This window comes from Haliotis rufescens, unplaced genomic scaffold, assembly GCF_023055435.1.
Source record: "Haliotis rufescens isolate VD_foot unplaced genomic scaffold, xgHalRufe1.0.p SCAF_5, whole genome shotgun sequence".
NCBI lineage: Eukaryota > Metazoa > Mollusca > Gastropoda > Lepetellida > Haliotidae > Haliotis > Haliotis rufescens.
The window spans coordinates 30862651-30880391 of NW_025964223.1; the positions used below are offsets into that span (position 1 = coordinate 30862651).

At 38.1% G+C, this 17741-nt stretch overlaps 1 protein-coding gene across 3 annotated transcripts in view; it reads right to left on the reverse strand.

Moving 5' to 3' along the window:
- The window catches only part of LOC124118346 (protein O-mannosyl-transferase TMTC2-like), a 475717-nt gene that overhangs the window by 268666 nt on the left and 189310 nt on the right, over nucleotides 1–17741 (reverse strand). For all 3 annotated transcript variants that reach the window (XM_048383557.1, XM_046480439.2, XM_046480438.2), the window contains one exon: nucleotides 7316–7438. In XM_048383557.1, coding sequence (XP_048239514.1) covers nucleotides 7316–7438 — 123 coding nt within the window. The remainder of the gene's footprint in view (nucleotides 1–7315; nucleotides 7439–17741) is intronic.

Here is a 17741-nt window from a genome sequence, read left to right on the forward strand (position 1 = left end):
CCCATCCTATCGAGCAAAATTAACGAGGAGTTAGATGATTTAAATAGTATAAAATACCAGCTGACGATTAAAATGTCATTGAGTAAAAGTAACGCAGACGAAAGCACTGAATATACCGAACCTTATTTCCGGAGCAATCAAGAAGTTATAACTGAATCCGATACTATAAGCACATCATTAGATACATCAATTTAGAGGATACAAGAAACTTTAGAACGTTGGACTAATAGAGGTTCGGGTTAGGGTGTGGATAAAATCGATAGTTTATATTTAGATATAGCAAATTATATGTCTTTCAAAGGTGGATCTTATATAGATTTACCTCCGTATTATAAAAAGAAAAAAGCCATAATTAATGTAAAAATTAAAGGCGATGACTGTTTCAGAATGATGATAAGATCTGCATTGTTCCCCGTAGACAAAAATCCGGATAGGTCTTCTAGCTATCCCCAAAACGATGGACTAAACCTTGATGGTATAGACAAACCTACACCAATCTCACAGATTGATAAGGCGGAAAAGCAAAATAATTTAGCTATATATATGTTTTCGGACATTCTTCTAAAGGAATTGTTGTACACAGGATAAGCTCCGCTCTGGAACATATTCCCAGAATCAATTGATTTCTGATCGAAAAAGATGGTAAATATCATTATACATGGATAAAGTGTTTAAGCAGGCTATTATGCACTCAAACAAAACATGCAGGAAAGAAATATTTCTTTGAAAGATGCCTGCATGGGTACAGCAGACAAGATCTATTAGAAGCGCATAAAGAAGACTATAGAGGTGTTGGACAGACTGCTATCAGGATCGATATGCCTAAAGAGGGAAAAAATATATATAAATTTGAACATTATTGTAATCAAATGACAGTACCGTATGTAATTTACGCCGACTTCAAAGCACTTATCAAACCTATAGAAAATACGGAACACAATACTGAATGTAGTTTTACGTACAAAACTCAAGAACATATTCCTTGTGGGTTTGGATATATAGTTTAAAGGTATGATGGGAAAACAAACGCCCTAGAATATCTACAAAACAAAGAGAGAATAATCAGGGAAAATTTATCGCATAAGAAACCCATGTGTATGACGAGGGATGATTGGAGGGCTTGGAAGAAGTCAACTAGTTGCCATGCTTGTAATAAACCTCTGAATGGGAATTCCGTAAGAGATCATTGCCACGTCACGGGTAATTATCGGGGAGCCGCGCATAACGAGTATAATTTGTAACTAAAAATGAATTCTCAAACAATACCCATCCCCGTTGTGTTTCATAACCTTAGAGAATATGATTCACATCTCATCATGCAAGCTATCTCAAAGACCGACGGTGGCTTAACGTGCATTCCTAATAATATGGAAAAAAATACATATCATTCTTGTTGACTAAAACTATACATTATACTGACAAGGATGGGAAAGCTAGAATAAAGCAAAGTAATTGACTTAGATTCATAGACTCCCTACAGTTTCTGTTATCTTCCCTGGACAATTTGGCTAATGCGAACAATCCCGATGACTTTGCAATAACAAATCAATATACCAATTGGTTAACACGGCATTTGTTGCTCAGAAAAGGTGTATATCCTTACGAATATATGGATGATTGGTCTAGATTCGACGAAACTAAATTACCACCCCTTGAATCATTCTATAGTAACTTAACAGAATCTAAAATAACTGATGCCGATTATGAACACGCTCTGACGGTCAAGGATAAATTAGGTTGTAAGAATTTAGGCGATTATCACGATCTGTACTTAAAAAAAGTGTACTGTTCCTCGCCGATATATTTGAGATATTTATAAAGACATGTTTAAAACAATACAGCTTCGACCCGGCATGGTACTATTCCAGTCCCGGACTATCGTGGGATGCATTGTTGAAGAAGACCGGTGTAGAACTAAAATTACTCACCGATTACGATATGCATTTGTTTGTTGAGAAAGGATTAAGAGTTGGTATATCGATGGTAGCGAAAAGGTATTCTAAGGCTTATAATAAATTAGTGGAAGGATATGATCAGAGTAAACCAGACACGCACATATTATATCTCAACGCCAACAATTTGTATGGATGGGCTATGAGTCAACCTTTACCCACGAGTGCTTTTGAGTGGGTCGATGTGAATGATATTGATGTGATATCGTTCCCCTCAGATTCCGATAAAGGGCACATACTAGAAGTTGATTTGGAATATCCAACTTCGTTACATAAAGATCATAACAGTTATCCGCTAGCTCCCGAAAGATTAATGGTTAACAAAGATTGGATCTCAGAATATCAACACTCCTTGATGGGTAATACTAGGTTAGCTAACGTAGAAAAACTTGTACCAAATTTGATGAATAAGACAAAATATATAGTTCACTACAGAAATCTCCAGTTACATCTATCGTTAGGTATGAAACTAAAGAAAATACACAGTGTCTAAAGTTTGATCAAAGCCCTTGGATGGAGCCCTATATAAGGTTGAACACAGATTTAAGAAAGATAGCTACCAGCGATTTCGAAAATAATCTATATAAGCTCATGAATAACTCAGTATTTTGTAAAATTATGGAGAATCTAAGGAAGCGTGTTGATGTTAAATTAGTCAGGTCTAATGAGGAAGAAAGACTTAGGAAACTTATAGCCAGTCCGGCTTTTAACAGAAGCAAGATATTTGATGACGACTTAGCCGCACTACATATGCGGAAGAGTAATATAAAATTTAACAGACCGGTGTACGTTGGTATGAGTATTCTTGACTTGTCAAAACACTTAATGTATGACTTTTATTACAACAAACTTAAGAAGCAGTGTTATATACCGACACAGATTCTTTGTTGATGGAAATACAAACTGAGGATGTGTATAAAGATATGGCAGAAAAAACAGATATGCACGACAAGAGCGATTACCCAAAAGATAATCCACTGCACAGCGTAGTAAATAAAAATGAGTTAGGTAAGATGAAGGATGAATGTGCTGGGACCCCTACAGCGGAGTATGTCGGATTAAGACCTGAGATGTATTGTATAAAGAAGTCCGATAATGGGGAGATAAGAAAAGCTAAGGGTGTTAAGAAGTACATTAGTATGTGGTAAAAAAGCATATCAAACACGAACAGTATAAAGAAGCGTTATTCAATGGTAGAACATTCAAACACGAGATGAACTCTTTAAGAAGTGTCAATCACAGAATATATATGGATTAAGAATGAACAAGACATCATTATCCCCCTTAGATACAAAGAGATTGATTGATAAGGATGGTGTAACTACCTATGCTTATGGTTATGGTGGTAATACTGTATCGTTGGGAACTATGAGCAACTCTTCTCGTACAAATGCCCTGCCCGGTCCATCTTTAAGATAACAAGCGTATAGTTGACAAAGTCATCTATATCCCCCGCCCATTTTAACACGTTATGGTCCCAAACCAGGTAACTGACCCAACATTTTGCTTAGCCCATGTCAAAATAGCTGCAATGGAAATTCTAAAATAAACATTTCTAAAACTCCTTAATATCAAATGGCACTAGTTCAGTATGCGCTTTATATATAGACATGCAATGTTTGGCAAGGAAATATTTAACAGTTTATTTGTTATACTACTTAAGTAAACCAATCCTATATTAAAACTTAAATCCAACTTGTTGTCATGGAAACATAAACAATAAAAAATTCTAAAATTCCTAAATAGCAAAAGGCACCAGTTCAGTATGTGCCTAGTAGACATGCAAAGTTTTGTAAGAAAGGATTTAACAGTTTTTGAGTTATGCTCCGGAAACTAACACCACCCTTATAGAACCTAAGTCAAACTTGTTGCCATGGAAACGTAAAACATAAAAATTAATAAAATTCCTAAATAGCAAAAGGCACCAGTTCAGCATTAGTCTGATAGACATGCAAACTTTCTCAGAGAAATATTTAACGGTTATGCTCCGGAAACAATTTCGGGAAGCACACATGCACGCACACACGCACACACGCACGCACGCATGCACGCACACACACACAACTTCATTGGGGTGGGGGATAATAAAGAATAGACTCTCCTTCTTTCATAACCAACCGACTTATGTTATATATCTTAAGGGACCAAATCAGATCAGTTGCGTGACGTAGGCCTCCTTCGAGTTCACCGGGCTGGTATAAATAACTTACGCTTACTCTATCCGGAAGTTTTTGTTCTTTGCCTCTCCTCGGTGCTGAATATTCGGAAGTCACAGATTTCATTTTAATCACATCGGGTGGTTTCTTCCCGATTAATCTCGTTACTTCATTATTCAGCGCTGATACAACAGCTGATAATTGTGTCACCCATTCGGTTGATCTCAATCGTTCCGATTTCATTTCGATCCCATACTGATAGCCAAACAAATGTTCCGCTAATATCCGGTTAAATCTTTCAATGATAGCTTGACTATGGTGGGCCTCTTTTTCACCACGCCTGATTTCGACATCGTGGTTTGTTAACAGTTTAGTTACTGATCCCATGAACTCGCGACCAGGGTCTGCTTGAAATTTGTTTAGGCCATTTTAGTGGTCCGCGTTTATATATGCGACTCAGTGCATTAGCTACTTCTGTTGAATCTTTCGAGGTTAATGGCTCAGCCTATTTGTATCGACTAGCCACATCCACTACAGTTAAAGCGTATTTATACGTTTTGCGTCTTTCCTTATCCTGGGGAAGAAACAAGAGGTCAGCCTGATGAACTTCATTTGTTGTAAAAATATCAAACTTCTTCCTCGGTATATAACGCAGTGCCAGTAAGTATATTTGCCACATCGCTTGTTTCTTTAACTAATCCTTGGACACATCTCTAGATACCTTAGCCGTGGTGGCTAAATTTTGTATTGCTCCTATACCTTTCCAATATCCTCGTGGGCTATAGTAAATTTTATTCATTATCTATTCATTTTGACATAAAAAATTCCCTCTGTAGTAGCGGTATAGGTATATAAATCTGACTCCAGTGGAAGTGAGCCAGAATCACCATTACTTGTGCTGTTTTTACATCGACACTTCACGCCCCGATAGGAAGTATTCCGTCTGCTTTGGTAAACCTACACATTACTTTTGACAAATCCTTTGTGCAAGATAACAGTGACTAATCAATCAACATATTTTGGGTTACTCCTTTCATTGATGTTTGTTTGTAACTCAACTGATCATTCCTCTCTTGCTCAGGTGCCACATGTACGAGGGGTGTTCATTATAGATTTCCCCTGACCCACTTCTGATGGACCTAGTGGAATGAAACTTGGCATAGGTATTAGTCTTTCTCCACATAGGAACCACCAAGAGTTACACGCTTCTCCCATCGTTTTATGCAACTATGGAGACCTCGCTTGGAAAAGCCCTCATTTTGCGTCTCAAACCAGGACTTGACTTCAGAAATCAGTGTTTCATCATCTGTGAAACGTTCTCCCTTTAAAAATGACTTCATGGTTGGAAAGAGGTGGAAGTCAGATGGTGCAAGGTCAGGAGAGTAAGGAGGATGTGGAAGGATTTCATAGCCACAGGACCGTGCTTCTGTCTGGGCAACATGAGAGTTGTGTACTGGAGCATTGTCTTGCAGGAGACGGACACCCTTGGTCTGCATGCCATGCCTCTTAAGCTTGATAGCGTCCCGCAATTTCCGCAGCAGTGAAGCATAATAAGCACCTGTAATTGTGGTACCCTTTGCCAAGAAATCCATCATCACTACTCTGTGCTGGTCCCAAAACACCGTGAGCATGACCTTGCCTGCAGAGGGTTGGACACGTGCCTTCTTTGGGGGTGGTGACTCCACATGCTTCCATTGCATCGACTGAACTTTAGTCTCAGGATCATAGTAATGGACCCATGTTTCATCCTGTGTGATAAGTCTGTCAAACAAGTTTGCCTGTTTTTTTGGCACATGTCCAAAAGATCCTTAGAGCAATTGACTCGTTCCTGCTTTTGGAAAGGTGTGAGCAACCTGGGAATCCATCGTGCAGACACCTTATGCATGTTCAAATTGTCATGGATGATTTTTTTCCACAGACCCTACACTGATCTTGACATCTTGTGCTAACTGGCGAACAGTTATACGTCGGTCTGCCAAAATGGCGGTCTCCACTTGATGGATAGTGTCCTCATCAATGGCTGAATGGGGGCGACCAGGTATGGCAGCTGTTTCCACAGATGTCCGACCACACTTGAACTGGCGATGCCAGTGTTTAACAACGTCATTTGATGGGGCATCTTCCCCATAAGTTGCTTTCATTTCATCAAAAGTTTCTTTTGGTGTGGGACCTTTCAAATATAAAAACCTAATCACTGCTCGGTATTCTACTGGCTCCATTGTCACCCCCTACTTGATCATAACACCTGTAAAAGTGGTAAGATTAATAGTTCAGTGCTGCAAATTCAGACATAACCCATAGATACATGTATCATTACACATGTGAAATTTCAACCAAATATGATAACCCTAAGTGGTTTAGGGGAAATATTTAATGAACACCCCTCGTATATTACGTAACATACATTTCACCTCACTTCAGACCTGGATTTAGACTGAATAATTACCCCAGACACAAGAAGTGCCAAATGGGGACCATTGTCAGGTAATCTGAGTGGCGGTACCAATAATTAGGCCTGTAATAAATTCATTGAATGAGCATCAAGTGAATGATGACAAATACACAGGTGTAGTGTTATATCATGAAACATGGATGACAAAAGGGAGTAGTAATCGTATCATTGTTTCGGTTGAAGAAAATATTTAAGATGTGCCCTTTGTAATACTGAAATCTTCATAGATCACAGGTAATCAATCGGTGTGCAGAGTTGGATATAGATTTTAATCAAGTCTGCCCAGGGTCCTGCAGAGTAGGAGAGAGGGTTTGAGCATGTCTGCTCAGGGTCCTGCAGAGTGGGAGAGAGGGCTTAAGCATGTCCGCTCAAGGTCCTGCAGAGTGGAAGAGAGGGTTTAAGCATGTCTGCTCAGGGTCCTGCAGAGCTGAAGAGGGTTTAAGCATGTCTGCTCGGGGTCCTGCAGAGTGGAAGAGGGTTTAAGCATGTCTGCTCGGGGTCCTGCAGAGTGGAAGAGAGGGTTTAAGCATGTCTGCTCAGGGTCCTGCAGAGTGGAAAAGAGGGTTTAAGCATGTCTGCTCAGGGTCCTGCAGAGTGGAAGAGAGGGTTTAAGCATGTTTGCTCAGGGTCCTGCAGAGTGTAAGAAGGGGTTAAGCTTGTCATCCACAAGATAATCTTGTGCTTGTTATTATTAAGTCATGATCAGTTTGTGGGATTGTCTGTGGTTGGACCAGACACTAAATTTTTTGATGTACCTGATATCGTTCTTCCTCTGTATAAAGGCGTCCAAGGTTGTACAAGCAGGATATTTTTGTTGCCTCATGTAGTCTAGGGTCCTTAAGGCCAGATGTGTCCAGATCAGCACAGTGACGGTATATCTGAAAACACACATGAATGTTTTATCAGTCTGTTGTACATCATCCAGTACTGAAATGGCAACACTGAGGACAACCACCTTATTCTTATATTTGTTGGATTTAAATGGGCTCAAAGCAAATGCTGAGATAAAACAAAAGCATGTGAGAAAGTATCTGCCTTGTTGAAACTTTCTCATCTGACATAATAATGAATGATTGGTTCCCAATATTACGTTTGAGTGTAATGAGGCTATCTAAGTATAACAACAGTTATTATAGAGGAGGTAATCTGCATAGGTGTCAAGGAAAAACTATTCACTTTGTCATTAAATGGAGACTGTATTTGCCATGAGTGTTTAGAAAATGAACAAATGGGTGCTCTTATTGAAACCATTCACAAGTTTAAATATAATGCCAGAGATCATTGTTCAAATACAGATGGCAACTATGAAAAAAGGTTATGAGATTGGAAAATTTTAAGTATATTATTATGGTAGGCATCTAAAAACAAAAATTTAGCCATAAAGCTCTGTAGTTCACATGAATCATGAAGAAACAATTAAATGATGGTTCAACTTTAGGTAGTGCAAGTAAACAAGAAAACAGCGTCATCCCTATCCCCTGCCATCAGCCACATTAGAATTTTGCTTGTTCATATTGTAGTGAATATAAACTATAGAAAAAGAGTCCTTTAAAGCCTTATGAAGAGATAGGAACTAGGGTCACTTAATGTCATCAGAAAATAATGATCAAATGTGAAATTAATAAACACAAAAAGACCCTTCACTGGAAAAAAATAATTCATGGCACCAATTTTAAAACTCAGTCTTGACAAGTATCTTGGAGATAAACATGCAAACTTTCATTCATGTAACATCAGTAGTTTCTGAGAAAACATGTCCCCATTGCAGACACTATGCACTTTGTAAAATATAATAAACATGGTTGAAGGGCCATAACTGTGTATGATCAAAATCTATAAACATGTAGCAATGGAAGTAACTCCAGAAATAAATAATTTACGGGACCAATTTTTTATCTTAGCCTTGACAAGTATCTCGTAGATAAGCATGCACATTTTCACTCAAGTAACGTCGGTTGTTTTGGAGAAGAATTGTCCCCATTGCAGACACCATGCACAAAGTTGAAAAGCATGGAGCAAGGGCCCTAACAAATTTAAGACACCAATTCTCGAACTCAATGAGATTATGATAATAAGTAATATCAGTGTGTAAAATTTCATTTCTCTAACTTAAATAGTTTTTAAGAAAATTTGTGCCCTTTGAGAAGCGGACAAGCGGCCGGACAGATGAACTCTGTTTCTATATTCCCTGCCCCACTTTGTGTCAGGGCATAAACATCAAATTGGTCGTGTTTGGCTGCATCAATGTCTGTGGGTGGAGCTTATTTAGGGTTTACTATATACGGCCCTGTGTGACACATTCAAAGGAATTGAAATTATTAATCAAATTTTAGGGAATTGGAGGAAAAGAAATGGAACATTGATAGGTAAAATTACTATTGTCAAAACCTTGGCCCTGTCAACCTCAGTACATATATTTTCCTCTCTTCCAAACCCTCCAAGTGACTTTATTGATGAACGAAACAAAATATTAAGCAGATTCATCAGGAATGATAAAAGGGACAAAATAAAACGAACAACATTAATTAGAAAGTATGACAAAGGCAGACTTAGAATGATAGAGGTAAGGTCTTTTATAATTTCTCAAAAACTGTCAATTCCAAAAAAACATCTTCAAAACAAAACACTGTGATAACCCAAGCATCTTTCCAATAAAAAACATATTCCTGCTTGGGGCCAATATTGAAAACTGTATACACTTTCCTAACCCTTACTGGAGAGATGTTTTGGCTGCTTGGGTAACATTGTACAGAAGACACAGAACTCACTCCACAAACCCTGGAGAGGTACTATCAGAACCTCTTTGGTGTAACCATCAGTTTAAAAAAACTGATTTCATCATAAGAAATTGGTTTTTAAAGTGAATTTACACTATTAAAGATCTCTGTAAAAAAATTGAGATGATATAATGCCCTTCAATGAACTTAAAAGAAAATACCAAATTAAAGGCACAATTATATAAACATTATATTGAACATGCCAAAATCCAGGAGAGATGCTATTAGAAATAATCACATTATGTTATATAATCAGCATTGAAATACGACTTCGATGGACTTACTTGGTAGTGCCTAAAGGCTCCAGATACTTTTATGATAAGACTTTAACTACAGCAAATCTACCAACAGTCTGTGAAAAATGGGATACCATTCTTGACTTATCTATATCATGGAAGGATGTTTTTATCAGATACGGAAAACATACAAAAGATGTAAAATTACTTGATTTTCAATATATATTTATTCATTGCATCATCTTTACAAAGAAAGAATTGTTTAAAAGGAAAATTCTCGATGATGATCTATGCTCACTTTGTGCAACTGATACTGAATCCTTACTTCACGTATATTGGGACTGCAACCATATTAAAGAGTTTTTGGCCAAAGTAGAATGTTTTCTTAATGCAAAATGTTCAAAACAATTTACATTTACAAAATGTTCTGTTTTACTTGGTTACAACTCTAACATTCTGGCATGCAAAAAATATATGTATTTATCAAGTATTAAAAAAAACCAAATTGTCACCTGAAAACTTTCTGAAGACTTTAATCGATATATTTTGGATAGAGAAATCAATTGCGCACAAAAATAATACAGTAAGACAGTTTGACAGAAAATGGAAAAATTTGGCAAATGAATTGTCTAGTTTATATGTCTCTATGTTGAACATGAACAATTTCCACAAACGTGCTGTAAGGATTTAGCTTCACACGTAGTTAATGATGACCCCAATAAGCATGGCAAATGTAGCCTGCTCATTTCACCATTTGTTAACATTGTTGTACACCTGTAGCCAACTAAAATTTGCTGTCTGCTGTATAGGTATGTAACCTACACCTAATAAGTATATTACATGTCATGTTTACTCAATGTAAAACTATGTAACATCATGTACAGAATTGAATAAAAAATGTTTTTAAAAAATGAAAAAAAAAATGTGACAGTAACGATACATAAATACGAAATTGACGTTAGTTACATAAGAATTATCCGGGTATAGAATAGGTCTTCAGCAACCCATGCTTGCCAAAAGAGGCCACTATGCTTGTTAGAAGATGCAACTAACGAGATAGGGTGGTCAGACTCACTGATTTGGTTGATGCATGTCATCGTATTCCAAATGTGTAGATCCATGCTCATGATATCAATCACTGGATAGTCTGTTCCAGACTTGATTATTTACAGGCCGTTGTCATATAGCAGGAAGTGAGGCATTAATCAACAAACAAACCTAAGCATTAGCGACCAGTAGTATAGGCAATGGGGGTTCTGCTTGCAACCCACCCAAGACCAGGACCGAGCCCTATCAATGCTTCTACAGAGGGTCATTTTTTTATGCAAATTATGCGATACGATCCAATGATCGTCATGTGACTAAGCTAAATTGTTGTGAAAACATTATTTTTACTCATACGCATACAATTTTTAGTATTAAAGAAAGATCAATATTAATTAATAATGGATAAAATTTACAACAGCCCACGAGGATATTAATGGAAAGGTGTAGGGGCAATACAAAAACTAGCTGCAGCGGCTAAGGTATCTAAAGATGTTGCCAAGGATTGGTTATAAACCAAGTAATATGGCAAATATACCAACCAGCCCTGCGTTATATACCGAGGAAAAAGTTTGATATTTTTACAACGAATGAAGTTCATCAGGCTGACCCCTTGTTTTTTTCTCATGATAAGGTAAGACACAAAACATATAAATATGCTTTAACTGTAGTAGATGTAGGTAGTCAGTCCAAGGAGGCTGAATCGTTAACCTCGAAAGAGTCATAAGATTACTAATACACTGGGTCGTATTTATAAACGTGGACCAATAAAATGGCCTAAGTTGTTTCAAGTAGATCCTGGTGGCGAGTTAATGGCATCAGTAACTAAACTATTAACAAAGTACAATGTTGCAATCAGGCGTGGTGGTGAAAAAGAGGCCCACCGCATCCAAGCTATCGTTGAAAGATTTAACCGGACATTAGCCGAACGTTTGTTTGGATATCAGTATGGGATTGAAATAAAATCAGATCAATTAATATCAGCTGAATAATGAAGTAACAAGATTAATCGGGAAGAAACCATCTGATGCGGTGAAAATGAAATCTGTGACTTCCGAATCTTCAGCACCACGGCGAGGCAAAGAACAAAACCTTCCTGATAGAGTAAGTGTAAGATATTTATACCAGCCCAGAGAACTCGAAGGAGGCCAACGTCTTGCAACTGATACAGTTTGGTCTCTTATGATATATAGGATTAGTCGATTGGTTATGAAAGAAGGCGAGCCTTTTCTTTTAGCTTCTTAAGTAACCATAAGCATAGGTAGTTACACCATCCTTATCAATCCATCTTTTTGTATATAAGGGGGATAATGATGTCTTGTTCATTCTTAAACATATATCCTGTGATTGTCACTTCTTAAAGTGATCATGTCGTGTTTGAATGTTCTACCATTGAGTAATGCCTCATATACTCTTCGTGTTTGATATGCTTTTTTACCACATACTTCTTAACACCTTTAGCCTTTCTTATCTCCCAATTCTTTATAGAATACATCTTAGATCTTAATCCAACATACTCTGCAATAGGAGTTCCAGCACATTCATCCTTCATCCTAACTAATACCTTTTTATTTACCGCACTGTGCAATGGATTATCTTTTGGGTAATCGCTTGTGTCGTACATATCTATTTTTTCTGCCATATCTTTATACACATCCATTTGTATTTCCATTAACAAAGAATCAGTATCGGTACATAACACCTCACATCTATCACCATATTGCTTCTTAAGTTTGTTGTAATAAAAGTCATACATTCAGTGTTTTGACAAGTCAAGAATACTCATACCAACTAACACTGGTCTGTTGAATTTTATGTTTTTCTTCCGCATATGTAATGCTGCTAAGTCATTATCAAATATCTTACTTCTGTTAAAAGCTGGACTGGCTATAAGATTCCTAAGTCTTTCTTCCCCATTAGATCTGACCAATTTAACATCAACACGCTTCCTTAGATTCTCCATAGTTTTACCAAATACTGAGTTATTCATGAGCTTTACTTGAATCATATCCTACAACTAGTTTATTATTGGCCTTAAAATACCTTTTTGCCGTCATCGATATACCACCTCTTAATCCTATCTCAACAAACAAATGCATATCGTAATTGGTGAGTAATTTTAGTTCTACACCGGTCTTCTTCAACAATGCATCCCACGATAGTCCGGGACTGGAATAGTACCATGCCGGATCCAAGCCCTATAGTTTTAAACATGTCTTTCTAAATATCTCGAATATATCAGCGAGTAACAGTACATCGGTTTTTAAGTACAGATCATGATAATCGCCTAAATTCTTACAACCTAATTTATCCCACACCGTCAGAGCGTGTTAATAATCGGCATCAGTTATTTTAGATTCTGTTAAGTTACTATTGAATGATTTAATGGGTGGTAATTTAGTTTCATCTAATCTAGATCAATCATCCATATATTCGTAAGGATATACACCTTTTCTTAGCAACAAATGCCATGTTAACTGATCAGTATATTCATTTGTTATAGCAAAGCCATCGGGATTGTTTGCATTAGCTAAATTGTCCAGGGAAGATAACAGAAACTGTACAGAGCCTATAAATCTAAGTCCATTACTATGTTTTGTTCCTGCTTTCTCATCCTTGTCCGTATAATGTATAGTTTTAGTCAACAAGATTGATATCTACTGAACCGCAAACGAAACGTCACCATGGATAGATATATTAGAAACCTTACTTGTCTAAACACTGTAAACATACTTTGAGACAGTAAAGAAGAAGAAACTTGGAAATTAAAGTGTCAAATGTTCTTAAAGTGAAACACAACACTAGTCTCTGAGAAAATGGCATCACAAGTAAGTATCTTGTGTGTCCACCATGTGCATTGATGACTGCCGTGCAACGTCGATACATGGAATGGATGAGGCGGTTGATGAAAGCCAATAGGCACTTGAGCCCACACTCTGAGAAATGCCTGACGCAGTTTAGCTGCAGTTGTAGACCTTGGTCTGATGTCATTCAGCTGTCTTGAATCTTGTCCCACAGGTGCTCAATGGGATTTAAATCCGGACTGAGGGCAGGCCACTGCATGGTTCTGATGCCATTCTGCCGGAGGAAGTCTCTTGTTGCTCTCACAGTGTGGGCACGGGCGTTATCATGCTGAAACTCGTGGTTGCAGCGACGTGCCAAATGAGGTATGGTGTGTTGTCTCAAGACTTGATCAATGTACCGAGCTGCTGTGACACAATTGCCTCTCCCTGGACCGATGTTCTTAAAGACCACAGGGCCAACCCTCTGTGCAAGACCAATTCCACCCCACACCATGATGCTCGGACCGCCCCATGAGTCTCTCTCAACAACACAAGCATCTGAATAACGTTCCCCGCGGCGGCGCCAGATTCTCTCTCTGCCATCTGCTGTTGAGATACACTCTCGTCTGAGAAGAGGACTCTTCTCCACTGCAGGTGGTGCCAATGCTGGTGCTGTGTTGCCCACTGAAGACGGTCCCGTCGATGACGTGATGTCAGAATGGATCCTAGGTGTGGCCTGTGACAGTCGAGGTGTCTGCTCGTCAATCATTGACGCACAGATTCCGCAGCAGTAACAAAGCGATCTTGAAGATGCTGTCGCACAATCTGATGATCCTGATGTCGGGTGATGACCCTTGGTCTCTTCCACTACGTGGTCGCTCATCTGTAGTGTTGGTGGTCTGGTACTGCTGCTGGAGCCTGTATATGGTCCTTACGTGGACTTGAAATGCATTCGTTACTTGGCGGGCGGTTTGTCCAGGCTGCAATCGTCCAAGGGCATGGTGTTGCTGATTTCTTGTCAATCTTGGCATCTGGTAGCAATTCAATAACAAAAAATGAATGCTATCCGATTTGGGTGGATTTTTATAGGGCAAGAAATGGGGGAACACATCTGCATTTCAATTTGTATTGGTATTGTTTGAGAATTCATATTAAGTTTCAAGTTACTCGTTATGCACGGCTCCTCTGTAATTTCCTGTGACATGACAATGATCTCTTACAGAATCATTTTCCATCAGCCACCAAAGCTGCAAGTCTTTCTCTAAGTTGTTTTGTAGATTTATCTACTACTGGTTCTTGCTAATCGTGGAGCAGTTTTTCGAGAAGTTTGTCGCATTCCATCTTTTGAATTTAATACACTAGCCGATATTTAAGTCTAATATAATGAAATATGAAATATCCAATACAGCCCAAAATAATAAACTGTTACAAAAGAATGAGGACAGACCACATTATTACATAAATGGTTTTTAAGTACTGTCGGAAATGCTAGAAAACTACTTTTCTGGCTTCATTTAATAAATACGAGTCATAGGACTATAAAAAGAGCTTATATCAAAATAACGCGAATTGCCCTTATCTAGCCTGTCCTGACACTGTGATTACCCTTAAAATGTACTTTTACAGGTAAAATGATCATAAACTTAGAAAATATTCGTGTGTTGTCATGCATGTATGAAATGGCCTATAACCTGAGGTAGTTACCTATCACCTGTCCAGAGGTGATGACCTCACACAGGCCCGTGCATTCTCCCAGGTGCAAATGTCACCGAGTTGGGGGTGGTCTCAAAATATTGCTGTTATTGTACTTAATTGTCATGCGTTGATGAGGTAGCAATTCAGGATATGTACTGCATTATATTTTCTTGGGAACATGATGGACCAGTTAAGAGCTATGAAACAGGATGAGTATTGGAAGGTTGCGGTTTTGGAATCCAGAAGTATTTGTTGTTCTACAGATGGTTTCTTGGGGTAGCATTTATCTCCACAGATGACGTATATGAATCTGTACTTTTGAATGATGTGTTATGTCTTGCCACGAACCCTGTACATTTAGCCAAGATAGACACAACAGGGTTGAGCTCACAATGTCTGACTGCCGTATGTAAGACAAAACCGTGTTGTGCCGCCAGCACATATGTCTTGTACTTTACTTGTTTCTTATTCAGCCAAATTTTCTCCATGAGTTGAACTTTCGTTTCAAATGGTCTGAAGTCTACCAATGTCATATATTCCTGTATGGTCGCCTTCAGACTACTCATGGTTTGGGCGACAGTATCTGATTCCAGACGTTATATTAACTGGCGTTATCCATGACAATCACACTGACGTTGTTTAAAATGGGTAATAGCTGAAGTTCCAACCAGTCTATGAACACATCACCTCCTATAATGTCCTTATGAAAATCACCAGTTTTCTTTTTCGCCTCGAAAACATCCATCAATAAGCCCCATATCATGGGTTGCAGTGTGCAAAACAATGACACGATTACCTGTACCTGATGGTACCATGGGTGCTTTTTGTCCATTTGCCAATAGCCACATGTAGTCAGTGGAATGATTCACCAAGGTAAATTATCTGAACGCCCTGACTGTGATAGTTATGAATGGTTTAGAGATAATGTGACCTCATAGATAGGATGGAATATTTTCCCCTGAAAAGTGTTCGGTCATCGCCACGCGCAGTATATCGTAATCCAATCTCTTGGAGAGCAATAGTGTATTCCGGGAAACATTAATTGTATCTTTAATTCCTCCCAAATTCTACTACAAGTCAGGTTACCTTCTGCTCATCAAAGCTGTCTAAATCCTTTTATGCCCCAGTTTTGTTTTTGAGACCACCCCTATACCTGTTTTGTTTTCTTATCATACCTTAGACTTGATGGTATGAATTGAAAACACCATAGCTTGGGCAGTTCGGTAATTCACCCTATATATAAATTATTAAATGGTTTCTCTCTATCTCTCTAAAGTGTAAAGAACTTGTATGCATTTCCAAGTACAGATTCCATATCGTGTACCTTGGTTATGGCTATGCAAGTGTAATGTAACATGCATCATGGGAGCAATGTTAACCAAAAAAACGCAGCAGCATTTTGTTATTCTAGAAGATGCACATATAGAATTTTCTCAAAATGATTTTTGTGTGTGGAGTAGATGTTTTGTGAAGACTACATAATTATCATTGTAATGGATTCACGTGCGCATATTTCTATAGTCCGTTTCAGACTGCCATCATTGGACTTAGAATAAATGTGAACTTCATCTTTTCGTTCGAATTTGTCTCTTGTCGATTGGACTCCTTGTGACTGAAATACTTCAAACCACAGGTAGGGCGATCGGTAGTTATTCGATATTTCAATAACAACAGTCTGTGAAAAATTATATTCCTTTTTAACAGGCAAAAAGCAGTTTTCTAGCATTTCCGACAGTACTTTAGTGTTCAATTTACCGCATTTTGCTATATTTTGCTAAAATTTGCTAGGCAGTTCCTAAAATTTGTGAAGCATTTGCTAAATTTTACTTAGCATTTGCTAAAATTTGCTAAGCAGTTGCTAAATTTTGCAAAGCAGTTGCTAAAATGTGCTAAGCAGTTTTCTGACTTTATATCGCTCGAGCTTGGTAGAAATAACATCATTTTTGCGTAGACATTCCTCAAATGAATCTTGGTCCATGCAATGAAACAGGGCAACCCATCTTGTCTGTTCTCTGAGATCTTTGAGGACATAGTTTATGTTTGAGTAAGTACACAAGCACTATGCTCCATATGCCATCTGGAGAATGCTAAATATGAAGGCATATCTTTCTTTTTGTAAAGTTCTTTACTAGAACTGCAGTCGTCTATTATGAAAAGTATTGATTCTCCTTTGTATTTTTCATGCCATAATTGTAAACAGTAAACGATCGCCCGGATCAACTTTGTGCACCTTGGGATCCTTCATTTATAGTCGGGCACAGAATAATAATATGTCGAAGAAATTGTGATAATGACTTTGATAAATATCTAGAATAAAAGCTGTTTTTCTGCAACCCGTTTGCCCGCAGATGATAGCGCAGTGCGGTTCTTTAGGTAAAAGATTATTAATAGACCGCTTACACAAATCTTCCATTTTGTGTATTAAGTTGCGCATTCATAATCACGTCCAAATATATGTTTAATTTACCAGCCGTTTCGACCATCACATTGTCTGTATAGTAACAACTTCACTGGCATTCTCTATTCTCCGCCAACTACCGTGAAGTTGGTCATCGTCTGTTGTTCGCATGTCGAGCCACAGCGCATACTTTGTGGTACATCCCCAAGAGCCAGATCTTTTGCAACAGCATTAACTTCTGGGCTTCA